At 42.4% G+C, this 26,966-nt stretch overlaps 2 protein-coding genes across 8 annotated transcripts in view; one reads left to right on the plus strand and one right to left on the minus strand.

Moving 5' to 3' along the window:
• The window catches only part of RNF10 (ring finger protein 10), a 31,626-nt gene extending 25,451 nt beyond the window's left edge, over window positions 1-6,175 (minus strand). For 4 of the 6 annotated variants that reach the window (XM_032602432.1, XM_032602433.1, XM_032602431.1 and 1 more), the window contains exon 1: window positions 5,554-6,175. In XM_032602432.1, the coding sequence (XP_032458323.1) occupies window positions 5,554-5,710 (157 nt within the window). In that variant the 5' untranslated portion in view covers window positions 5,711-6,175. The remainder of the gene's footprint in view (window positions 1-5,553) is intronic. The other 2 variants (XR_004345348.1, XM_032602434.1) reach the window with 1 other exon arrangement.
• A 2,845-nt stretch (window positions 6,176-9,020) lies between these two features.
• Window positions 9,021-25,665, plus strand: COQ5 (coenzyme Q5, methyltransferase). 2 transcript variants are annotated; one of them, XM_032602437.1, is made up of 7 exons: window positions 9,021-9,269; window positions 13,012-13,161; window positions 17,185-17,406; window positions 22,014-22,120; window positions 24,006-24,094; window positions 24,687-24,798; window positions 24,881-25,665. In XM_032602437.1, exons 1-7 carry the CDS (start codon window positions 9,059-9,061, stop codon window positions 24,980-24,982), a joined length of 993 nt encoding a protein of 330 aa, XP_032458328.1. In that variant the 5' UTR covers window positions 9,021-9,058; the 3' UTR covers window positions 24,983-25,665. The 2 variants fall into 2 exon arrangements, with proteins under 2 accessions (XP_032458328.1, XP_032458329.1); XM_032602438.1 differs by having other exon boundaries at window positions 9,022-9,260.
• Window positions 25,666-26,966: the final 1,301 nt, after the last annotated feature.

Raw genomic sequence — 26,966 nt, forward strand, 5'->3', positions numbered from 1 at the left:
TGCACAGATTTAGGTAAAGCCAGATTCTACACTTCAAGGGCTCAAAAAAAAAGGTAACCTGGCACTCAGGAGGAGGGCTGTTTTCATTTCTTCACTTATTACCACACTGGCAAGGAAACGGTTTCATAATGCTTACAGAACTGCTGACAGTGAACTGCTCACTTCTAAAACATTACAACTGACCACATAAGGATTCAAGATTTTAGTTGCTAAAATCCACTCCCTCATCTTGTCTTTCACTTACCTACAGGCATGAAGTCAGACATCTAAAGTGAGAGGCTGGCTCTTATCTCTAGACCCAGGCAGCTAAAGATTGAAGGTAGTTAGGCCTGGGACCCAGAGATAAAACTCAGGAGTGCTATTTCTGAGGCAATTTGCCAGAATATACATGTGAATAAGTTGGGGGATGAATCTGTCCTCCTTTCTCTAATAGGAAATAGCAATGAGGTGATCTGCTTTAGATTTTGGAAAACAGACAAAAAAGTCAAACTAAGTTCCTAGGACACACATATTCTCTGTTGAAAGTTTTAAATTTCAAAGTGGTTGTTCACAATCCTGGCTGCACAAGAGAATCATTTGCAGAGACTTTTAAAACTATGTATGTCAGGGCCCAAACCAGACCTGAAGAATCAGAAAGAATTGCTAGGGAAGAGCCCCACACATCCTTATTTAAAAAAAAAAAAAAAAAAAAAGGTCCTTAGGAGATTCTAATGCACACCCAGAGCTGAGAACTGCCAAAAACTATCAAGACACATTCCAAAATGGACCATTAGTTAAATGGCTCAAATCCAGAACACAGGAGACTTGAAAACTTAATCCACTGTGTCTCAGCTGTCCCACATTTCCCTAAGAGAAAGGTCTCCACCAAGTAACAGTAAACATATTTCAGTCTCTTCTCCCAATTACCAAATAACAGGCCATAAATTTTTCAGTTAAAAAATTTGGCATCACCAACATTTCTAGCTGTAGTTGTAACAGGTGGGACAGTCTAGAGATCAGAATACCAGCCAGGAAGTTTCTGCTGCTGATTCATGCCACGTCACAAGCAAGTTGCTTACCCATCGTCCAAAGCGGTTGACAAGCACCTCTGGAGGGGCAACATATGGCCTTACTACAGAATCAACTGATAACTGAGTCCAGCTGAAATTATTAATTCTGAATGAAAGGAAGAGAGAGGGGGTATCAGGAATGACACATGTGCCAATAAGTTACTTGCTTGTTAAGTGAATTTATATAAAGTGTACTTAGTAATATTGCCTGGGACTTCTTAGGAATTTACTTGGACAATTACTCTAACTCCTGGTTTTCTTGTCTGTAAAATAGGGCTAATCCTCTCCCCTCCCTCCTCATAGAGTCATGAGGACTAAGAGAAATGCCTACCCTGGTGGCTGGCACATAGTTGCTGTTATTTGAAAGCCTATTATTAATAAATCTAAAATTCCTATCAAGAGCACCTATTAGACTTTCAAAAAGCCATAGAAACCAAGGACTCAAGCCAACCAGCCTGGAAATTCTTTTAACTTCCCTAAATGGTGTTTATTGAAGGCTTTAAGTCACCTTAATTTTCAAAGCCATCAAAACCTCCAGGTCCATTTACAACTCAGAGGCTTTCTTCAGAGCAGATTACCCCTAGTAACCTGGCTTCTGGTACCGGAATATAAGAGGAAGAGTGTCAGGACAGTGCTTCATACCACCAACCTCAAAATAACTGCTTCATAATACCTGACCTTCCTTTAACCTCCATGGCAGTACCATCCCCCACCCAGAAGGATGGGGCAAGAGACTGGTTCTGGGCCAGGGTCCATTGTTTGCCCCAAAACAGCCAGGTCTCTCTCTTGCCTCTTTTTACTTTCTTTGCTCTTTTTTTTTTTAAATTAGTTTACTGTTTGTTTTTTTACATATTTATTTTTATTTATTTATTGGCTGTGTTGCGTCTTTGTTGCTGTGCGCAGGCTTTCTCTAGTTGCAGTGGCTTCTCTTGTTGTGGAGCATGGGCTCTAGGCGCGTGGGCTTCAGCAGTTGCAGCATGTGGGCTCAGTAGTTGTAGCTCGCAGGCTCTAGAACGCAGGCTCAGGAGCTGTTGCACATGGGCTTAGCTGCTCCGCGGCATGTGGGATCTTCCCGGACCAGGGATGGAACCCATGTCCCCTGCACTGGCAGGAGGATTCTTAACCACTGTGCCACCACGGAAGTCCCTCTTTGCTCTTTCTAAACAACTTTCCCCAAACTCTAAACCACCTCTCTCCTCTGGGCTACATTCCTGGGATATTTACTGTTGAACGTTCTTAGAACTACATCTTAGCCCTACTGGAACAAAACTGTAGGAATAGATCCAAGAAAAGGAATATTATGCAAATGTTTGAAGCAATTAGCCAAGGCAAAGAAACTGTGGTATGCCAATCTGGCCAGAAAGATCAAGTAAATCCTGTTAGCCAAATGTACTTATTTCCTGTGTGCATGAAGGGCAAACTTAAGCCAGTCGCAGGAACAAAGACTCAAGTATATTTATCACGTAACTAGGAAGCAAATGACCATTTATTACACACATGGTTTACAGAATTAGAAACCAAAGGTTTTTTTCTCATGTGAGGTAGGAAAAGGAGAGTGGAAAAGGGAATTAAATATTTAAAAACTGAAAAACTCTTGTTCTTGTTACTTTAACAAAAGAAAGACAAGTTGTAAGTCATGTCTTTTTTTTTTTTTTTTTTTTTTTTTTTTTAAGTCATGTCTTTTCACCTCACCTTTCCTGTTCTTCCTTCAACTCAGTACCATGAAACTCAAGAGGTCCCTTCAACAATTTCCAGGTGAATCAAGTACATCAAGTGTTGAGTCAGCTTCTGAAATCCTACTGAAATCTTTTTACGGAATTATGCAAAATTTCAATCTACTCTTTTGTTAGAGCAGCCATCTAGAAGTAGAAGTCACTGTGTAAGAGGTCCTGAACAATATCTGCTATGGTAGCATTAGTCTTAGTTGTAATGTTCTTAAGGCAGTATATGCTACCTTTCAGCTCAACCTTAGCCAATATCTAGTTTCCTAAGCCATTTTTAATCTCTATTTACTGTCTCTGAATTTGTTCCTAAATGCAAACAGGTGATTATGGTTGATGACGAACTCTTTAGCTACAGGGCTATCCTTCCTTTTTGCTAAGGGAATATACATAGCAGTAGCCAGAAAAGTAGGCAATAGCAATGGCAAATATATTCAAGCTCTCTTACACATTAAACAAAAACTAATGCTACCAGAGGGCACACCTGTGTATTTCATAAAGCCCAGCAAAAAAGTCCTTTCCATGAGTTTTTACTTCCTTCCTCAGAAGCTTGCAATTGATAAGGTGAATAGTGTTTTAGAAGTATTTTATGGGGTTTTTTTTTGGGGGGGAGGGGAACTTCCCTGGCAGTCCAGTGGTTAAGACTCCATGCTTCCACTGCAGAGGGCACGGGTTCCATCCCTGGTTGGGGAACTAAGGAACCCACATGCCCCATGGCAGCAGCGGCCAAAAAAAAAAGAGTATTTTATGGGTTTCTTTTTTTCTTTCTTTTTTCTGCCATGCCGCATGGCATGCAGGATCTTAGTTCCCCAACCAGGGATGGAACCCGTGCCCCCTGCAGTGGAAGCGTGGAGTCTTAACCACTGGACCATCAGGGAAGTCCCTTTATGTAGCTGCTTAAAAAAAAAAAAAATTCACTTCGGTCAGAATGAACCCAGCAATTAATACTTACTCTATACAAGTCTGACTGAAATGTTAACACTGACAAATATTTGCTTTGGTCAAACCACAATAGAATTCTGTATCATCCTGTTGGGTAATGAGAGTTAGTTCCACTAATCAACATATTCAAAGTCAGGACAATACAAGTAAAATGCCTTACATACCTCAGTTTTGTTGCTGTATTATTTTGTTTGAGTTGGGGCAAACTTTCACCTACTGCTTCACTAAATAATAAATCAACTTAAGGCATTTACTGCAACTGATTCATGACTGTAAGTTAGAGGCTTAAACAGGAGCCCCAGAAAAATTAGTTGAGAATTAAGATAGCTGGAGAACCAGAATCTTTAACATCTAGGAATAGACTGCAAAAGTTATTTATCAGCTGTACTGAAAAATATGCAGACTGTTCTAAACTAGTTCCAACACTGGCCAAGAGGACTGACAAACCTCTATCTCTAGGGGAGATCTCCGATAAACCTACACATGTGCAAAACCCCAAAATTAGTCTACATAATACTGCCTGACGTGGCCTGAGAGTCTACACTTATCCCTGCTTAGATATTTAAAGCATTCATTCTTATCAAGACAACTGGTCTCCACCTGAGTTCCAAAAGCAAGCTCTAGAAGACCCTGACGTACCAGGTAAACAAGTTTGCTATATCGAGCAGAAAAACTCTGAACTCAACTCAGCCTTACAGTTGTTTTTCTGGTTTTTAAGTCAGCCTTGCAGTTTTCTTAATCTTGAAAGTTTTAAACAACTGGAACTCCACATCTGGGGACTCCAAATGTTCCCCTCTCTGCCACACATCCCCACTATTCCCACTGAAAACATTTCCTCTTACTGCTAATTTAATCAAAATACAAAAGAGCAGAGCTTTGAAGTAAGATGAAGACATTCAACTCCAGACCTCCGGGCTTCTCACCTTTTTCCTTCTTTAGATGTGAACAATTCCACCCTGCTGGACAGGTGACTGGAGTATTGAAAAAAGAGGTAAAAGCCTAGCCCAGTACCTGGCACATAGTAAGGCCTCAATAAATGGTAGCTATTATTATCATGATGGTCATATTTAATATTGAGAGGCATGACTACAGAAATGACAAAATCTTCCCCATAAGATGACACCATCCTAGTCTAACAAGGAAACAGACATGTTGTGCATTTGGTGCATTACAGGTGTCAGGTACTCTCCTAAGCATTAGTTCAGTTGTTTCCTAAGTTAATTTATTTTCTCCACCTTTACAGATAAGGAAACTGAGACACTCGCTCAAGGTCTGGCAAACCTAAAAAGACTGAATCCAGAGATTGTTCTCTTAACCACTACTCCACACTAAACAAAGCCATTCAAAGATGAGTCCTCTTCATCTGGGGACTTCTGGGACCAGGTTATTCAACATGAGATTTGAGTTTAACAAATCTCTGGGCCCCACCCTCCCGTTTAAACTTGAACACTACCCAATTCTAATTCAACATTAAGAGTAAATGAACTTAGTGGTTTTAGGAGCATACGCTGGTGCATCAGACAAACCAGGTCTTCAGGCCTACTACATATACTAGCTGGTGACCTCACCTTTTCTGAGTCTCAATTTCCTCATCCGCAAAATGGGGATAAGAATAGCATCTACTTCACCGAGCAATTTCGAGCTTTAATGCAAAGATGTACTAAAACCACGCAGTACAGTTCTCATTAAGTGTTAACTAGAAGTAATGGAAGCCATGGAAAAGAGAAAGATATGAATAGTAGAAAGCGGAGCTTGTCCCTGGGTGACCCAGCTGGCACACGAGAGAGGATCCTCCCCAGCATTAGGAGCAGTCGCCCCCCGCCACAGGAGCCCGCTCTTACCGCTCTTGGGTTTAGACTCGCCGGCCGGCCCTGCAGAGGCGGAGCGAGTGGGCTGTTGCCCTTTGCTGCTGCCCGAAGAGGCGGAGGAGCTGCTGGAGCCGCTGTTCTTGTCCATGTCGGAGGCGGTGGCGGCGGCGCTGGGGGAGCTCTGCAGCATCAAAGGGGGCCTTGGCGGCGGCGGCGGCAGTCGGAGCGGAGCGGGCGCGGCGGAGACCCAGGCTCATGGCGTTCGGGGCCGGCGGGGGTCGGCGGCGGCAGCGGTTCTCGGCCTTCATGGCGACATTTTTCCCTGTTTCCTTCCTCGGCTTCTCAAACTGGAAGGAGAAGCGGCGGGCGGGGCTCTTGAGCCCAGCGGCGGCGGTGACCGAGAAGGAGGAGGAGGCCGGGGCTCGGAGGTCCGGGCCGGGCCTGGCGGGGCCGAGGCTGCGGGGAAAGGGCAGGCGAGGGAGAGTGCGCGAGCCCCGCCGGCCGGCCGGACACGCTCTCCCGCCGCGGGGCAAGGGAGAGGGCTTGCTGTCTTGGTGTCGGGGACAAGTGTCTCCGACACAGAGACCGACACTCGCCTCTGGGCCGAGGCCGAGCTGCTCCGGGAATGGCGACGAGTCGCCAAACAGCATCTCGAAGATCCCGGATGAACTATATATAGAGGAGATGTGAGTGTGAAGCACGCTGGGAAATGTAGTTTTCTGCCTACATCCGGGTCCAATAGGTTTTTGTTTGTTTTTTGGTTTTTTTCCTTTGTTTTCCTCCTCAATGTGTGACAGATCTTACAGGATGATGGGACTTGCAGTACAGGTTTTGGTCTTAGTACACTAATAATAATATATACCACTCATAATGCATCCAAACGTTGGAATACCTGTGGAATTCCTTTATTGACTCATTGTAAGTTATAGTTCTTATTCTAGTATTAATATCAATTTATTTATGGCTCTTATTCAATCTCCTAATAATGATAATAATGACAATACTTTACATTTAGTATCACTCTACAGCACTTCCTCATGCAATTACTTCATTTCATTGTCATTTATTAATATAAATCATTGTTAATATTTCATTTCAGTGTTAATAATAATAGTTATCATTGAGTGCTTATCATTAGCAGACACTGCTCTGTGCAGTTTTTATGGAGTATCACATCTATCCTCACAATAATTTAAATTTAAAGACAAGGAAACGGGCTCAAAAAGCTTAGATCATTTGCCATGATCACACAGCTAATAAGTGACATTCTCAACTACCTGTAAAATATGCAGCTCTCCATTTTACAGATATGGACACTGAGACTTAGAAAATCACATATGTATTTTAGAAATCGTATGACACCCATCTGTACTTTGGAAAATTATAAATGATTCGTTCCAACCGTAGCAGTTCAAGATTCAAAGGATCACAGAAAAACACTGTGAAAAAGATAAATAATTCTTATAAATATAACAATAAATAAGGCTAACCGTATCTAGTTAGAAACCTATTATATGCCAGGCACTGTGCTCAGCCCAAAGAATTCCAAAATACATTAATGCAAGAATATGATAAGGACTATAATAAAGTTAACACAAAATGCTGACCAGAGCAGAGGCCTCAAGGAGAGACATACAAAAATTTAGGAGGGGTAGAGGAGGGCTTCCCCAGAGGTGGTGTTACTTGAGCTGAGCATAGAAGGATGAGCAGAATATCAGCAGTCATAGATGAACAAATAAACAAATAGACAAAATCCTAGACTTCCCCTAATTAGGCCCTTTTGGGTTCCTTATTAATCATCACATGTTATACAAAACATTAATAAGTATATACAAGTCAATCCATCTTGCAGTTAACAGTTTTAACTGGGATAAAGGAAATTAGATACTAATCTCATTTTTTAATTAATTAATTTATTATTTATTTATTTATTGGCTGTGTTGGGTCTTCGTTGCTGCACGCAGGCTTTCTCTAGTTGCGGCGAGTGGGGGGCTACTCTTCATTGCAGTGCGCAGGCTTCTCATTGTGGTGGCTTCTCGTTGCGGAGCATGGGCTCTAGGCATGCAGGCTTCAGTAGTTGTGGCTCGTGGGCTCTAGAGCGCAGGCTCAGTAGTTGTGGCACGCGGGCTGAGTTGCTCCGTGGCATGTGGGATCTTCCTGGATCAGGGCTCAAACCCACGTCCCCTGCATTGGCAGGCGGACTCAACCACTGCGCCACAGGGAAGCCCTAATCTCATTTTTTTAATTTCCTTAAATGCCCTCCACCAGTCCTTATCTTGCTTTCCCTTTTCCAGCTTTTTCCCCCCCACAAATCATATTGAAATGAGAGAATGGCTACATCATGCATCAAATTAAGTCTAGAAAATCCTAAAGTCCACTCTTATGTATGAATAGACGTGGAAGATACACTAAGATTCCTGGATGATTTTTTATTTCCTTTAACAAAGATGTGAGAACTCTGATTACATGGGTGAATCATTCTTTTCTTCTATCTCTCTTAAAAGAGAGGGAAAGAGAGAAATCCCAGTGTAGTTCTTCCAAAATAAAGCAGTAGGTGTCCATCTGTCAGGCTACATTAAGCCAAGAAGAGATTTTTCCTTTTCAAAGTAGTTTCTTAGGGTCCTTGGCACTTTCTCCTTGTGAAACATTTACAGGAAACATACTTTAAAGAAAATTAAAGCAGAAACATACAGAAATCCAAATAAAACTCACCACCTCCATCCTCTTTTGCGCAAGATGCTCTACGTTACCCTTACCATAGAAAAGAATGGGAAAATCTGGGGTTGAAGGAAAGCACTCATTCTATACCAGTTGGAGCTAGAAATGTAGTTTTGTGATAGCAGGAGAGGGAGGCTGAGTGGTGTTTTCTGGCGACTTACTAAATGGATGCCAGAGCTTTCCTTCCCATCTATGAACTTCCTAGGTCCATAGAATGGAAAGACCAACGAACAATCTTTCCTATGTTTATTATTCAGAGTAGTCTAGCATATGTTTCTCAAGACTGGTCTGCCAATCCCTCTCATAGAAATCACCAGAGAAGTTTGGTCAAATAGATATCAGATTTACTGATCCCAAATCTCTGATATTTGGGGCCCGGAAATGTGCACTTTAAGATCATGCCAAGTGATTATTTATGCACGCCAAGGATTGCGAGAATTGAACCCGTAATATTAGCCTTTTACCACACTGTACCTCCGTTTGCCCTCTTCTGCACCAGAAAACAAGAGTTACTCAATATCTTGGAAGTTAGTACTACAGGCTGGCAAGATGCAGAGATGTGGCCTCTGAGAGGTGATTGGGGGTTCTCCCTAGGGTCCGCTCATTCCTGGTGAATTCTATATTCAATTTGGAGAGAGAAAGAGAAAGGGATTTCGGGTACTCAAAGACTAAATAGCCTCAGAATCCCAGGGATCCTGCAGAACTCCTTAACATCAGGTTTCAGGACGCCTTCAGCTAATAATGTCTCTGGCCGGCCGCCGTCAGCCATCTAGTGAGGCAACGCGACATCCTGTCTGGCGGCGGTCACGCGACTGTCAAGATGGCGGCCCCCAGGATCTGGGGTTTATGGAGCTTCTGCTGCCGTGGGTGGTCGCGGGTGTTGCCGGGCTGCAGGCTTCCCGGGCTTCGTAGCTCCTGGCCCAGGGGCCCGCTGGGTGCGCGGCCCTTGTCCCAAGAGAAGCGGGCAACCGAAACGCACTTCGGGTTTGAGACTGTGTCGGAAGAGGAGAAGGGGGGCAAAGGTGAAAAGGGTGAGAGGGTGGAGGGGGGGGGAATCTGACCGTCTGCGATCTAGTTTCTTCCGCCCATATTAAGGGTTGATTTAACGTCCTGTCGGCTCTGATGCATTATCTTCTTTATCTTCTGCAGTCCTGATCTCCAAGCAGTAGCCCCAGCCTGACCCTGCCAAACTGAGACGCTACCTCTTTTTAAGTAATTATCACAAAACCCCATCAGTTGAGCGTTTATGATGTGCCAGGCGGTGTGCAGACCTTGTTTACATTCTCATTTCAACTTCCCGATGATGAATATTGCTATCCCATGTTACGTGAGAGGAAATTGAGGCTTAAAGGTTAAGCAAAAACGTGCCCAGTTTAACATAGCTAGTGAGTGGTGGAACTAGTATTCCACCCCAGTTTGGTCCGACTACAGAGCCCACGTTCTTAATCTCTTGCTAAAGGGATAGGCCATCTTTTATACAAAGAAAGAAGGAAACTATTTTCTGTGTGCCTCAGCTTCCAAATTTGCCCGATAGGAATAATAGTAACGTTTTTCATAGAGTTCTTGTGAACATTAGATTACTTCATACACTGAAGAATTTTGAATAATGCCAGGCACTTCATAATTGATCAGTAAATGTTAGATATTGTTGAGCAGTTTTTTGTGTTCACCATAAGCATGGGAAAGGGAAAGAACTTTTTTAAAACTCCAACTGTACCATTTGTAATGGGGAAGGTATTATGCCCATATTACAGATGGATAAGGTGAGACTCTGAGAGGTTCCTTAACTTGGCCTATGTTCACCCAGGAAATAAGAGAAAGAGCCTACAACTGAATTTCCATCCTCTTATAGACTAGCACGTTGTATTACCTCTCACCTGAATCTTAACTAAATAATATACATAGCTCTACTGTAATTCTTTGATTGTTTTGTTTTGTTTTTTGTGCTACGCGGGCCTCTCACTGTTGTGGCCTCTCCCGTTGCAGAGCACAGGCTCTGGACGCGCAGGCTCAGCGGCCATGGCTCACGGGCCCAGCCGCTCTGCAGCATGTGGGATCTTCCCGGACCGGGGCACGAACCCGTGTCCCCTGCATCGGCAGGCGGACTCTCAACCACTGCGCCACCAGGGAAGCCCTTGTAACTCTTTGAATACTGAATTTAAATTAACATTTATTTCACTGTGAATCCCCAGAAAGCTAGGATGGTGGCTCATTCACGTCTGTATCCTCAGCACCTGATGCACATTGGGAGCTTGATAACTGATTGTGGAGTGAAATAAATGGAGCCAAGTAAAACGATAGCAAACTTTTATTGAGGCCCTGAAACCTTTTAAAAATATTTTACATTAATTCTTTTTTTTTTTACATTAATTCTTATAAATACAAGCGTATGAGGTAGGAACTCTTATCCTGTTTGTATAGATGAATAAACTGCTAATAAGTGGCATAGCTGGAATTTGAATACACATGGGTTGCTTCCAAAATAATAATAATGCTTAACCTCTGTATTGTGCTTTACAATGTACAAACAACATTTCACACAATGACGGGGGGAAGAGTTACCCACTAAGCTAAATACGACTTCCAGATTGGGACCCAAGATTGAAGTACAGGCAATCTTTGCACAATGATGCAGGACAGTAAAAATGTCCATGCAAGCTGAAATCATGACAATGATCTTAAAGATCAATGGGGAAAATTGCGATTGTTCCAGAACCTTTAAAAATTATCAAACATCAAAAGCTCTCTGAATGTCAGTTATAAATGTATAAGGAAATGAAAAAATGGTAAAGTTGATATTTATTTAGCACACTGTCATTTAAAATTAGATTTAATTAATACAATTAGAATTTTTAATTGTTTAAATTTAAAATTTTAAATTAAATTAAAATCTAATAAAAAATTAGAAAGATTGAGAATTAAGTTGTTTTAGTCCTTTGTAAAAAATTTACCACGAGTAGTTTAAACAGTGTTTGCATCCTTTTTGTCATATAATTTACAGTAGGGAGTGAGCACCTTCTCCATGCCTCAGCAAACGGCCAAACTTGTTTCTAAGGTTCAGTCAGCTTCTAACATTTTATCCTTTCACTTTCAATGTCATGAAATATCTCCAAGAATTCCTTTAATGTGAAATTTTTTGCTGGCATCATTTCCTCTGGGACATCTTCAACCTTTTCATCACAACCACATTCTCATTTACATCCATAAGTTCATTTTCCCAAAGTTCCTCTGGCTGCATATCTAAAACCTCTCGAGGGGCAGCAGTATCAACATTCCCATGGTCAAGTTTCTCCTGTAATTCCACTGATGTATTCAAATTTCACTTCCAGGGTTATCACTTTTCATTATTTTGTTGCACTTTCATTTCCATTGGCCAGTTTCCTCTTTCAGTTATCTAGTTCTGTAAAATGCCCCAGAGATTTACAGCTGAGATAAGAAGATAACACAACTACATGCTTTGCTGTCTGCATGTGAACTGAATAACTGATGTATAGTGACCAACCAGCTACAAACTGTGAGAGAAGTGACATTATTGGCTTCTGGTCATGATGCATATCTGTTATTTATGTATGATTTGTGGACTGAAGAACTACTAGCAAAATGTGTACTTTATGGAATTAGTCATAGGTAATATACCACTGGATTTGAATGATGTTGCTAGAGGACTGGCATTATTGAACTAAACCACAGTAACTGAAATTCTTGTATATTAGAACCATATAAAGCAAGAAGGGCTTATACTTAGTGGGTTGAGCCTTAGTGTCCCTCTAAGCACCCCAAAAGATGTTCAAAAGCAAAGAGCAAGCTTATAGGAGCCCAAGGTTGAGAATAGACATTCAAGATTGAGTTAAAGGAGGGGGCTCTATAGTCTGCTGATTCAGCAGAGGACAGTAATGTTTTGGGTCTAAGCAGCACATTTTATCTGAGGAACTTAACGTGTCTCCCCTTCATTACCTAATTCAGACTTACGGCAGGCAGGTAGGGGGCTGGCGCGGATACTCTCATCTCATGGGCAGAAATTGAGGTGCAAAGAAGTTAAATGTAGCCTGTACTTTAAAGTGTATTGGATAATAAATTCCTTAACTCTTCAGCTAGCCCAGATTCCACATTCTGCCTTAATCCTATGTTGGGTCATGAGGACCCTCTACAGTGTGACTTGGCCCTGATTCACATCCTGCCATCCATCTGCTCACCAAATTGTACATGAGGTTTTTCTCAGTGATGCTGGCAGAGATGAGCTGAGGTCTTCCCATCCATTTGTCGTGTCTTTCTAATGGATTTTGTTGTCTTTTATTATAATAATATTAGAAACATTCCAACCCCCTCCCTGCCCCTTCCTCTAAGAAACAGAAACTGGGGAATTCCTTGACGGTCCAGTGGTTAGGACACAGCGCTTTCACTGCTGAGGGCGCAGGTTCTATCCTTGGTCAGGGATCTAAGATCCTGCAAGCCAAGACGCGTGGCAAAAAAAAAAAAAAAAGAAAAACAGAATCCTATTTAGTACTTAAGTATGTGCATGACATTATTACAAGGTAATGGCCCTAGGTAAAACTAAGATAACAGAAAAGAGGTTGACTTCTTTCTTACATGATGTAATTTAAGCCTTTTTTAGAAGTGGTAATGTTAAGGTGAAGATTTGGGCATCAAGCATTATGACTTGGCTCCACCTTGCAGACAGTTAATTTCATGGGGGGGAAAGCTTTCTCCTCTTTCATTTAGGACTTTTCCAGGTTAATCTTATGAATAGTCCAATCATGTTGTATTTCTCTCAAGTCTATCAGGTGTTTGAAAGTGTGGCCAAGAAGTATGATATGATGAATGATATGATGAGTCTTGGTATCCACCGTATTTGGAAGGATTTGCTGCTCTGGAAGATGCGCCCGTTTCCAGGGACCCAGCTGCTGGATGTTGCTGGAGGCACAGGTAACATACAGTTCTGTATCCTGGGGTACCACTAAGCTCCTTTTATAAAAATTAGTGTCTCTTGGGACTTCCCTGGCGGTCCAGTGGTTAAGACTCTGCACTTCCGCTGCAGGGGGCACAGGTTAGATCCCTGGTCGGGGAACTGAGACCCCGCAGCCTTGCAGTGTGGCCAAAATAAATAAATAAGTAAAAAATAAAAATAAAATAGTTTAAAAAAATTAGTGTCTCTTGTTGGAATGAGCTAGCTCACCTACCATTAGCCTGAAAATAGTAATTGAAAATCAGTACACTTCTCAGAAAGATTTATTCTTTCCTTTTTAACTGAATGTCAGTCAAAAGCACAGAATATCAGCTTTGTGCCTGTCACTTTTCTAAAATTCAGAGGATTACAAAGTAAAACGACCAATTTTTAACTCCAGTGGCATTTCCCCATCTAAACAACCGTTTTACCTTCTATTTAACCTTTATCCCACTTTCCCTCTTTCTTTGGTGTGGGGAAGGGGGAGAGCTTTTATCATGTTATGTAAGCTTTCTAGGCAGACTTTTCTGCCTAATCTACTATGATACCAGATACCAAAAGCTCATTTATTTGTGCATGGCCCTTTGTTATTTGGTGCACACTAGGCATTTGGAGAGAAAAATGTCATAATGTGTAATATAATGTAATAATGTCATAATCTATACTAATAGGATAATGTATAATAATAAATTACAGTAGAATAATGTCCGTGTTTGAAACATGTTTATATGTGGCTTTGTTGGTGTGGCCCTCTACCCAAAAGGAAGCACAGAGGGCAGTAAGGTGGAGGACAATTTAGCAGAATCTATCAAAATCTAAAATGCTTACAGTCTAGGATCCCACAGTTCCAATTCTAGACATCTAGTCTGAAAACAAAAACAAAAACAAAAACTTGCACAGAGAGATAGCTACAGAAGGGAGTCAGTTAGAGCTGCTTCCATCTCCAATGTACCCCAGCCAGTAACATTACCACATGCTGGCAACTGCCCATTTAGAAAATGCAATTGAAAAGTAATCCCATATATTTAATAGACATTGAAAAAGTAGAGCTACAAATATGCTCACTGCATAATTTTTAATCATAGTGAAAAATTGGAAATAACCTATTTCTACCTCAATAAAGAAATGGCTTTAGGGACTTCCCTGGTGGCGCAGTGATTAAGAATCTGCCTGCCAATGCAGGGGGCACAGGTTCGATCCCTGGTCTGGGAAGATCCCACATGCCGTGGAGCAACTAAGCCTGTGCGCCACAACTACTAAGCCTGCGCTCTAGAACCCGCAAGCCACAACTACTGAGCCTGCGTGCCACAACTACTGAGCCCATGTGCCACAACTAGTGAAGCCCGCAAGCCTAGAGCCCATGCTCCGCAACAAGAGAAGCCACCACAATGAGAAGCCTGTGCACCGCAATGAAGAGTAGACCCCATTCGCCACAACTAAAGAGAAAAGCCCACACACAGCAACGAAGACCCAACACAGTCAAAAAATAAATAAATAAATATGTTTTTTTTTAAAAGAAATGGCTTTGGGCTTCCCTGGTGGCGCAGTGGTTGAGAGTCCGCCTGCCGATGCAGGGGACACGGGTTCATGCCCCGGTCCGGGAAGATCCCACATGCCACAGAGCGGCTGGGCCCGTGAGCCATGGCCACTGAGCCTGGGCGTCCAGAGCCTGTGCTCCGCAACGGGAGAGGCCACAACAGTGAGAGGTCCGTGTATAGAAAAAAAAAAAAAGAAATGGCTTTAAATTAAGATATATCAATACTATAAAATATTAGGTAGCTATTTAAAAGAACGAGGAAAGCCTATAAATACCAATGGAATGGCCTCAAGGACATATTAAGTGGGAAGAAAAAGAAAAGTTGTATACAATGCATATAATATGATCCCCATTTATGTTTTTAAGTTGTTTTATATGAGTACATATAATTATATTTAAATATATAGGAAAGTGACTAGAGAATACCGAATTGGATGGAGAAAATGGAAAAACTTAAGGATATATTTCTTACAGTGTAAGAAAAAAACAAAGACAAGGAAACCGCATTATAAAAAGGGAAATGTGATCCCGGAAAGCACTGGCTTTGCCCGAACAATATTTACCTGGTCACAATAATGTACACACTTGATTTTCAGCTTTTAGACTCAAACCATCAACAAAGCACAGAAGACATAGCTATAGAACAAATAAAATGTTATCAGGCTTGACAGAATAAAAAAATATATATATATATGATGGAACACTGAAGGGAGTCAAGAGATACTGTCTGTAGTTGGTGGAATAAGAAATAAAATACTGGGGTGGAGGGATAAATTTGGAATTGGGATTAACAGATGTATACTACTATATATAAAATAAACAACAAGGACCTACTGTATAGCACAGGGAACTGTATTCAATATCTTGTAATAACCTATAATGGAAAAGAATCTGAAAAAGAAAAAAAATGTATATATATGTAAAACTGAACCACTTTGCTGTACACCTGAAACATTGTAAATCAACTATACTTCAATGAAAAAATTAAATTAAAAAAATAAAATATTGATTAGTTTATTACTCTAGGCTACAAAGGTATCTGTGAGGAATTATGAAAAGTGATAAAATATATTGGGAGGATAAAAGCAAGCAGAGATGGGGGTGAGTAAAGAAGTAGCTGGTAAGTAAAGAAGTAGCTGTAACCAACAGAATAAACAGTTAAAGGAGTTGGGAAGGATGGTCTGTGGGGAACTGAACCCACAGTAGGAAGTGGTGTGGCAGGGAACTGTTGCTTGTGACTGTACCTTTATGTTACTGTCATAAAAATTATTAGAAAAAGACTAGAAGGCTGCACACTAAGCTCTTAACACTTGTTGTGTCTGGAGAGTGTGGACAGAGAATGCAACTTTCATGTTTTATTCTACATGTTTAGGTATTGAGTCTTATAGTAAAAATGTGTCCATGCATTACATGTGCAATTTTTTAAAGGTTTTTTTTTTTTGTGGTACGCAGCCCTCTCACTGCTGTGGCCTCTCCCGTTGCGGAGCACAGGCTCCGGACGCGCAGGCTCAGCAGCCATGGCTCACGGGCCCAGCCGCTCCGCAGCATGTGGGATCTTCCCAGACCGGGGCACAAACCCGAGTCCCCTGCATCAGCAGGCAGACCCCCAACCACTGCACCACCAGGGAAGCCCGAGGTTTTTTTTTTTAATTAATTAATTAATTAATTTTTGGCTGCTTTGGGCCTTCATTGCTGCGCGCAGGCTTTCTCTAGTTGAGGCAAGTGGGGGCTACTCTTCGTTGTGGTGCACGGGCTTCTCACTGCGGTGGCTTCTCTTGTTGTGGAGCACGGGCTTCAGTAGTTGTGGCACATGGCCTCAGTAGCTGTGGCGCACGGGCTTAGTTGTTCCATGGCACGTGGGATCTTCGGGGACCAGGGCTTGAACCCGTGTCCCCTGCATTGGCAGGCGGATTCTTAACCACTGAGCCACCAGGGAAGTCCAGGTTTTTTAAAGAATCTTAGACATTAGAAATTTACTGTTAAAAGAAAAGTTACTGGGCTTCCCTGGTGGCGCAGTGGTTAAGAATCCGCCTGCCAATGCAGGGGACACGGGTTCAAGCCCTGGTCCCCGAAGATCCCACGTGCCATGGAACAACTAAGCCCGTGCGCCACAGCTACTGAGCCTGCGTTCTAGAGCCCACGAGCCACAACTACTGAAGCCCGCACACCTAGAGCCCGTGCTCCGCAACAAGAGAAGCCACCACAATGAGAAGCCTGTGCACCACAGTGAAGAGTAGCTCCCGTTCGCCACAACTAGAGAAAGCCGGCGCACAGCCAGGAAGGCCCAACGCAGCCAAAAATAAATAAATAAAATAAATAAAATTTTAAAAATAGTTACTGTTGAGATGAGTACAAACTTCAATTTTCATACACTCCTCAATCCCTGTACCTTTGTTGCTCCTTTTGGGTTTAAGAAATGCTGGGTGTTTGTCTTTGCTTGATCTTTCCTCCTGTTGGCTTCCCACAGGTGACATTGCATTCCGGTTCCTTAATTATGTTCAGGCACAGCATCAGAGAAAGGAGAAGAGGCAATTAAGGGCCCAACAAAATTTATCCTGGGAAGAAATTGCCAAAAAGTACCAGAATGAAGAGGATTCTTTGGGCGGTTCTCATGTCATGGTCTGCGATATCAACAAGGAGATGCTAAAGATTGGAAAACAGAAAGCCCATGCTCAAGGATACAAAGCTGGTAAGTCCTGCAGAAAGTGGACCCAGAGGAGATGTTTATATGTTTATAAAATAAGATGGAATATGTACAGTGCTGAAGTGCTTTCTTTCCAGGTTTCACAAAACTTACCGATAGGTAGGAGTGGAAGATAATTTTTGTGGCTGCGTCCAGCATGTGTGCTGTTATGTACATTATTTCAGCAACCCAGGGAGTTAGATTATCAGCCACATGTGACAGGGGAGATAACCCAAACCCAAAGAGGTTAAGTATCTGCTTCAGCTAACACAATTTAAATGGCAGATCCGGAATGGGGGCTGACTCTTTGGATCTCAGCTCTTGGACACTGAGACAAGTTTGGCTTTTAATTCCCAGCAGCTCCCCAGTGACCCCCATGCCCTGTTCTTGAGCCATTTCATCCCCCTCCCAAAACTAAGCTCTGCTTCAGCTTTCAAACCAGGGCTCCTGGGGCCTGGATATTTCCCACGTGGGGCTCTTTTTACAGGCAGTCTTTGCTCCAGAGCACCTCCACCCCACCCCTGCCACTGGGTGGGCTGAGACTTTCTCAGATCTTCATCCAGGTCTAATGGCTTTGTTTTTTGGGGGAGCGGGGGTGGGGGCGGGCGGGGTTGTGATTGATTTATTTATTTTTTTAATACATCTTTATTGGAATATAATTGCTTCACAATATTATGTTAATTTCTATTCTACAACAAAGTGAATCAGCCATATACACATATACATCCACATATTCCCTCTTGAGGCTCCCTCCCACCCTCCTTATCCCACCCCTCTAGGTCATCGCAAGGCACCGAGCTGACCTCCCTGTGCTATGCTGCTGCTTCCCACTAGCTATCTCTCTTACATTTGGTTGTGTATATGTATGTCAATGCTACTCTCACTTCGCCCCTCACCCCCTGTGTCCTCAAGTCCATTCTCTACGTCTTGTGTCTTTATTCCTGCCCTGCCACTAGGTTCATCAGTACCTTTTTTTTTTTTTTTGATTCCAAATACATGCGTTAGCATACGGCATTTGTTTTTCTCTTTCTGACTTACTTCACTCTGTGTGACAGACTCTAGGTCCATCCACCTCACTGCAAATAACTCAATTTCGTTTCTTTTTATGGCTGAGTAATATTCCATTGTAGGTCTAACGGCTTTTCCCACACAGCCTTGCTTCCTCTCCTTTTTATTTTTCCCAGGTGTCTCCTCTCACCCCCTGCCCCCAAAAAAGAAAAAAACCCTTTTACCCTCCTACCTCTATTTCATCGTGGGTTTCTCAGAGGGCCCAACTGATGCAGTTGAAGAATCACCCGTAAATGGTACTCCTCAAATTTCCCCAGCACGGTACTCTCAACAGCCAATGGGAGAATGCCTGGGTATCTCCAGGAACCTGTTGCAGCCTCCAAATAGACAGTTTCTGCTCTAGCTTAAAGATATACATTTTGCATTTGGCTTTCTGTTTGTTTTCATATTTTGAAATACTTTTGCCCCCAGTTTTATGCCCCAGTAGAAGTACTGATCTGGCAGCTGCAGCATGTTTACCCAGCTCTTCAGAGCCGCTGCACTGCCCTCTTCCACGCTGGCCGAGCACTGCAGGCAGCCCCCGTGAGAGGCAGCGGTGCACAGCAAAGGAAGCCAAGTCCCTTGGGTCCCTGTCAGCACTTCTCCCCTCCCCCACCCCCACCATGAGTGTCTATGGTTATTTTAGCTCAATTCTGCTTCCTCCTCCTTCTCCCACCCGCAGAATGAGCTGCCTAGACGAACTGCAGCCCACTTGGCCCCCCAAATGAAGGGCTCTTTTGTTAACCATCAACACTGATCAGAAGGCTAACAGTCACTAGTGTTTCTAGACAAAGGCACCGTGTTCTTACTCCTACTGAGAAACGTGTTTCCCTTCTCTCTGGTGCTTAGCCACGAAAACTGGAGAACAAAGATGGAAATGATGGGTAACGTTCCACCTCTTGAATCATCCCTTCCACAGCACAGCGTGCCCTTCAGGCTCTCCTAACAGCCAAGAAATCCACCTGCGTAGGAATCATTACATGCTGCGTAGCACGGTTTTATCTTTCCTCCTTGCTTTATCAATCTCCAATAATAATGCCTTTGCAAAAAATATCATGCAAAAAAATTTGAAACTAAGTAGGAAGATCCTAGAAATGATTTAATAGTTTAAAAAATTAATGTGTAAAGGCATTTTTGTGTGTAGTACTATTATGTGTTTTACTTACATGTAGCACTTCCTCCCAAAATGGAAGCTTGGAGGGCAGGAACCTTAAAAAGATTATTTGATGGTTTATAAAAGTGATATATTTGGGAAAATTTTGGATATTAGAAATCAAAAATTTGAAAAGGTATTAAGAAGTAAATATTAACCAGAGTTTCAGCATCCAGAGATGACCCTCAATATATTTCCTTCCTAGCTTTTTCCTAATCATTTTCTTTGTATAAAATTGAGAACATCTTATGTATATAATTTAGTATCCTGCTTTATTTAATTCAGCATTGTATCATGAGATTTTCCCATGTTATTAAAAACTCCTGGGAATTCCCTGGCGGTCCAGTGATTAGGACTCCACACTCTAACTGCTGAGGGCTCAGGTTCGATCCATGGTCAAGGAACTAATATCCCACAAGCCACATGGTGCAGCCCCAAAAAAAATTTCCTTAAAATCATTTTTTATGATATTCCATCATATGGATGTTTTATGATTTGCATAACCAATTTACGTAACTAGTTGATCTTTCATTTTTTTCTGATGTTTTTACACGTAGCACAGTGTTGTGACATCCTTATTTGTAAATTTTTGCATGCATCATTATTTTCTTTTTACTGACTCTATATTTGGACAAGTGTTTAGGCTCTCTAGATCTCAATTACCTTATCTATAAAATGTAGAAAATAATAACCCTTCTCACAGTAGGAGATACTATCCCATAACGGTTAAAAACACAGGCTCTGGAATAAAACTTACTGAGTTCTAATCTGTCTGTGTGACCTTAGGCAAGCTACTTCAATCTTTCTGATACTCAATTTTGTTCACCTGAAACATGAAGATGATAGCACGGCTGTCTCAGAGTCGGTATGAGGATGTGAGAAGATAATGTATGTAAAGTGATAACACAGACCCTGCCATCATGGGCTTAGCAAGCAGTAGCTCTGATGATGATGTCATTAATGTCCTCCTCCTAAAATTCAAATAGCTGGGTCAAAGGATATACTTATCACTAAGGCTCTTGTTAAATACTGCTGGCATGTTTTCCAGGAGGGTTATTTCCATTTACCTTCCCCTATAGTACCTTCCTTCTATATCATACTTTTTTTTTTTAAGTTCCATTGAGACACTGAATGTGACAGTGCTTTTATTTTATTTACTTAAGGAAGCCAAGTGTTTTGTTTTATTTTAAGTGTATTTATTTATTTATTTATGGCTGCATTGGGTCTTTGTTGCTGTGCGCGGGCTTTCTCTATTTGCGGCGACCGTCAGCTACTCTTCATTGCAGTGCACGGGCTTCTCATTGCGGTTGTTTCTCTTGTTGTGGAACACGGGCTCTAGGCGCACGGGCTTCAGTAGTTGTGGCACGCAGGCTTCAGTAGTTGTGGTTCACGGGCTTTAGAGCACAGGCTCAGTAGTTGTGGTGCACAGGCTTAGTGGCTCCGTGGCATGTGGGATCTTCCCAGACCAGGGCTCGAACCTTGTCCCCTGCATTGGCAGGCAGATTCTTAACCACTACACCACCAGGGAAGTCCCTATATCATACTTTATGTCTGATTCACTGCAAGTTGATTAATATTAAAGCCAAGTCAGGATCCTCAGAGGACATAGCTACCCTGATGGGGAGCTCCCTTGGGTGTTTTCTGAATTCATGACCAGACTTGCAGTCAAGACACTTTGCTTCTCTATGACTCCAGTAGAACCAATATAATTATACTAAATTACGTACTTAGAATACTTCCAATGACTGTCTGAAGTAGGTACTATTATTGACTCCATTTTACAGATGAGGAAACAAAGTAGTTTATTAAAGATTATATGGCTAGTAAATGGGGAAGCTGAAATTAGAACACAGGCAACCCCAGGACCTGGGCTCTCAACCACAGTGCTTTACACAAAACACCTAGTTGGATAAAAATTGCTTAAGGGTAAGGAATAACTAAGTAACCAATGTCTACTCTGAGAACCTTGGGGGGACTTCCTGCTAAACTTCAAGGGCGCCGGCTTCACATTCTCAGGACTGGAGGACACCGTGAAGACGGTGGCCAGGAATCCACTGGAGAAGGCAGGTGTGTATTTTCTGACACCACTTCAGATACCACACGTGTGATGTTTGCCCAGCACCAAACAGCTCTCCAGTTCTCCAATGTCAACCATATGTCCAACAATTCAGTTCAGTTCTGACACTAATTACCCAGAGTTAGCGTCAGATTCCACAGGTTTAAGGGCTAATTGCCACAAGACTGCCCCCACTTCACAAGCCAGCCACAAACAAGGTGTCCACGGTACCCACAGTTCTGTCCGGCCTACTGAAAATTCAGGGTTTCCCACGACCCCCTCCTCAGGTTTGACAGTTCACTGGGTGCAGAGCAGACAGTTGTCCAGACTGAGGCCACAACTGCTTTTCTCTTTCAGGACTTGCTTGGGTATTGGGAGACGCTGAAGAACTGCCCTTTGATGATGACAAATTTGATGTTTACACCATTGCCTTTGGGATCCGGAATGTCACACACATTGATCGGGTAATGAATGGCTGCATCCGCTTGTGTGACTCAGGATATTAGTTCTCCTGGAGTGGCTCCACGGTGAATGAGGAAAGGGAGAGATTTTTCTCTGGGCTCAGCTCCTGAGTTGAATGTTTCAGGCTTAGAGATCTTAATCCTTTAAATTGCCAATTTTCCTGCCCACAAAATTGAAAAAAAAAACACAGAGCAGATCCCCACAGAAGGCTTTATTGCTTGGGTTGGTATTTACATCTTTTAAAAAAAAATTTATTTATTTGGCCGCATCAGGTCTTAGTTGCGGCGACGGGCTTCTCTCTAGTTGTGGCGCGCGGGCTCTAGAGTGCGTGGTCTTAGTTGCCCTGTGGCATATGGGATCTTAGTTCCCCAACCAGGGATCAAACCCGCGTCCCCTGCATTGGAAGGCGGATTCTTAACCACTGGACCACCAGAGAAATCCCGGTATTTACATTTTTGAGACTGTCAGTCTTGCTCTCTCATTTCATCTGCTTCCTCTTGCTTGTGAAGCCACCTGACTCTGACACTGCAGATCAGAGGGATTTCTAAGGCTGACAGAGAAAAAGGCACTCAAACCCTATTTTGGCAGAAGGTAGCTAGATTCACGGTTCCTCTGTAGGAAGAAGGGAATGTTCACTCTTAATCTGATGCAGCTCTTCTTTATTTCTGCTTGAACATTCTGTCCAGACATTTGAAGATGGTAAGCAAGGCACCCCATTTCATTTCTGTAATGTGGACTCCAGTTGCCTAGTTGCCTGCTTTGGGTGGGACATCCTTTATGGTGTACTTTAGCTTCATTTTTATGACCTGTCCTATGCCTGTAGCCAGTTTATTATTCCTTTTAAATTAAAAAAAAAATAATAAATTTTAGTAGATTCAAAGTTCAAAAGGCACAAACGGATATATCAGTAAAAGTCTTCACCTTGTGTCCCAGCCATTCAGTGCCTCCTCCCCCTGCAGTCACCAATTTCTTAATGTAGCTTTGCAATGATGTCTTGTGCATATTAAGTATATTTATTTTCTTTCTTTTTTTATACAAATATTAGCATATGAAACATTTTGCCCATTGCTTTTTTTTCCCTTAAAAATATACCTGCAGGGCTTCCCTGGTGGCGCAGTGGTTGAGAGTCCGCCTGCCAGTGCAGGGGACATGGGGTCGTGCCCCGGTCTGGGAGGATCCCACATGCCGCGGAGCGGCTGGGCCCGTGAGCCATGGCCGCTGAGCCTGCGCGTCCGGAGCCTGTGCTCCGCGGCGGAAGAGGCCACAGCAGTGAGAGGTCCACGTACTGCAAAAAAAAAAAAAATATATATATATATATAGACATATATATATATGTGTATATATAGAGAGAGACATATATATATATATATATATATATCTGCAGACTTTTGCATGTCAGCACATAAAGAACACTGGCTCTTCCTTTTTTTAATAGCTGCATAGATTCCCTTTGTGTATATATTCCATAATTTAGCCAGTCTCTCATTAATGCTTAAGATGCTTCTAATCTTGGTGCTGTTCAAATCGTGCCATAATGAATAACCCATGTCGTTTCCACAATAGAAACATTTCTGTAAGATAGATTATTTGAAGTAAAATTGCTGGATCAAAAAGGAATATCCATTGTGATTTTGAGAAGTAATTCAAAAATTGCCGCCTGTGGGGGGTTGTACCAATCTGAGTCCGTTTAGATTACTCCAAGTAACCTTCTCTAGTCACGGGCAGCAGAATGCCTATTTCTGCTGTTACAGCTTCCCAGCTGAGAGTGAACACGGGATCTGTGGGAAATCACTTTTATAATGCCCTTAGAAGCTGACGCCGGCTCAGCCTCCCAGAGCTGAATGAGGGCTGCTGACGAGTGTGTTCTGTTGGTCCTGTCTTGCTCAGGCGCTCCAGGAAGCCCATCGGGTCCTGAAGCCAGGAGGACGGTTTCTCTGTCTGGAGTTCAGCCAAGTAAACAATCCGCTAGTATCCAGGTTGGTATTGTTAACAGGGCTTGATTTTCATCATCTAGCCAAGGGTTTCCCATCCCAAAGTGGAAAGAAAATAGCCAGTAAGCTACAAGCATGAACCTCATAGTTCAGTGTCCCAGAGTCCCTGAGGGACAGTGCCACCTCTGAGGTCTGAATGACAACACCTAGGCCAGAAGGGTCTCAAACCAGTAACCAGAGACTCAAGTGGGCCCACGTATGTATTTTGTTTGACTCATGGTATTTTAAAAATTGACTTAGATGTCCATATTTTAAAATCAGGAAATTTTACATAAAAATCTAGATTTCCAGCTTCACTTGAGAAATCAGATATATGGCAACCCTGGTTAAGCCCATATTCCCACATAGCAATAGTCAGAGCTGAGTAGTAACTGCCCTTTCTCCACTTTTCTGGTACTTCTTAACTGTGCCTGTCACCACACCCTCACTACTCCCTAGGCTTCTACACCTGGCCCACTTTACTTATTTCAGGTACTTGCTTGACCCTTATAGGCATTTGAGTTTATAATCCCAGGCTTAGACCTTCTTGCTTATTAATGGTCATGTTCTAATCTTAATCTTTTGCCTTTTTGTTAAGGCTCTATGATGTATATAGCTTCCAGGTCATTCCTGTCCTGGGAGAGGTCATTGCAGGAGATTGGAAGTCCTATCAATACCTTGTAGAAAGTATCCGACAGTTCCCATCTCAGGTAAAAAACTTCTATAGCTTACAACAAAGGCCCTACAGTTGAAATCCAGGCGATTTTTGCTGTATCCTTCTTTGTGTTTTAGGAGGAGTTCAAGGAGATGATAGAAGATGCAGGTTTTCAGAAGGTGACTTATGAAAATCTAACATCAGGCATTGTAGCCATTCATTCTGGCTTCAAACTGTAACTCCTTTAAGATCCTGGAGTATGAACCAGTCACATCCTGTCAAAAGGCTGGAGCCGAAGGATAATGTGGTTAGTGAGACCAGCACAACATCTCCTCTTAAGGCTGTGCGCCTTGGACTCATGTTACGATGTGACCAGTCTCAGAGTGAAAGAAACAAGCTTCTGTCACTTTATTGCAGCTTTCCTTTGGGGCTGCTTCAGGCCTTCTCCCAGAGGTATTTGGTCTGTACTTTTTGCTTAACTCCTACTAATTTTTCTTGGCTCTGTAGTATGTGGTTAAGGAAAACCAGCACTGAAACTCAGTTTTGAAGTGTATCTGTGGCTTCTCTGCCAGTGCTGCCTTCCAGAGGGATAATGAATCATTAGAGCCCAATGATGATTTGAACCAGAAAACCTCCTAGCTGTACCCAAGTCCATCTTTCAGCCTAGGACTAAGTCTGGGGCCAAAAGCCAAGGCCCAAATTAGAGGGCTAAGGATCACAACTAGAATTGTGCCCTGAAACACTAAAAGAGTTTACAATTTTCATGGGTTTTGTCATTTTTTTCTTGAGGGAGGTGAAAGAAATACACTTTCATCGTTATTCATTCAGTCCTCTTCTACCAAAAGCCACTATTGTGTCCTCAGTGCCTGTCATGAAGGAAACTTGACAAATCCTTGTTGAAGAATAAATGTACCTGATTTCACGTCTTACAAAGAGAGCTGCTTTGTCAGGATACGTTTGAAGTCAGGATCTTATAGCCAAAAAAAAAAGTTTGATAACTATTTGTCTAGCCAAACCCCCTCCAGTACTCAGAAGAGCTGGACAGAGCTCTTGTCTCCTTAATACAGTCCACTCTTTGATGTTAAAATGAGACCATAAAAAAAAAAAATGAGACCATAAATATTTTCAGTGCAGATGAAACTTAAGGGTTTTTTTGGGGGGTGGGGGAGGGTTGGTAAGAAATTGCAGAAATCAACCTGTGAGTTGGCTGGCAGTTGAATTGCAGAGACCTTAGTTCAAGGCTATTTGAAAAGTCTTCAGATATGCTGCCTCTCGCCCCAGCACGGAAGGGGTCATTTACCCCTTCACGTGAGTCACGACCTTCACTCACAAGATTGTGCCCTTGTCCCTGAAAAGCTTCCAGATACAGCACTCTATATACACCTGTCTCAAAGAACAGCACCTAAGAACAATTGATAAGATGCTAAACCTTAGAAAAACTTTTAAGTTTTGTTTTCAGCCAGCTGGCGCCTCTGAAATTAACAAGGAGCAGGCACTAAAAAAACCTTCATAGGTCATCAACCCAGTCCTCTCTCAGTGGCAATGTGATTCTCATATCTGAATCAAGAAAGAAAAGTTAAAAGCTGTCACTTCCTGGCAATAGATATGGGCCTGATGAAATTAGAACTCCCATTGTCCAGCTGTTTGTGGCCTGAAGGCAGCTGGAGACTGGAAGTAGAGCTAAAATCGACAAGATTGATGCAGCTTTGAAAGCCAAACACCTGTTGGGCTTCAAATATAGCCAGGTCACAAAAGAGGAAAAGGAGGTAGAAAAAAGATGTATTACAGGAACATTCTCAGTCTGTTCATATAAATACAAACCTAAACAATTGCAGTCCCGTTCCACAGTACCTCCTCCTCCTTTCCTGCAGAAAGCAGGGGAAAAACTTCTCCCACTTGAATTGCCGTAATAGTAAAACAATTGTTTGCCCCTCTACGCTGAAACTTTCTCAGTCCTAACATTGATCAACTTCACTAGAACTTTTAAGACCCCAAGTTCTGGTAAAGAAAAACAACCTCCCAAAGATGTTACAGACCTAATATTGCTCTCAAGATGGAATCATCAGTCAATTCAGATCTATCACCCGCTCTGTGTAGCATTAGCCTGGCTGCTCAGACACCCTAATTGTATCTAATAGATCCAAGGTCTAAAACAAAAAGGCTTACCTCATGTGAACACTGAAAACAAAGGGGAACTTAAAAGCCAGGACCTTCCTTGCAGCT

The sequence above is a fragment of the Phocoena sinus genome, chromosome 14, assembly GCF_008692025.1.
Source record: "Phocoena sinus isolate mPhoSin1 chromosome 14, mPhoSin1.pri, whole genome shotgun sequence".
NCBI lineage: Eukaryota > Metazoa > Chordata > Mammalia > Artiodactyla > Phocoenidae > Phocoena > Phocoena sinus.

Excerpts from the sequence above, each read along its gene's own strand:
- COQ5 (XM_032602437.1), top strand. The coding sequence starts at position 9,059 with ATGGCGGCCCCCAGGATCTGGGGTTTATGGAGCTTCTGCTGCCGTGGG. Across the intron at positions 9,270-13,011 it reads GGGGGGCAAAGGTGAAAAGG|TCTATCAGGTGTTTGAAAGT; the intron begins GTGAGAGGGTGG and ends ATTTCTCTCAAG. Across the intron at positions 24,799-24,880 it reads TCCGACAGTTCCCATCTCAG|GAGGAGTTCAAGGAGATGAT; the intron begins GTAAAAAACTTC and ends TTTGTGTTTTAG.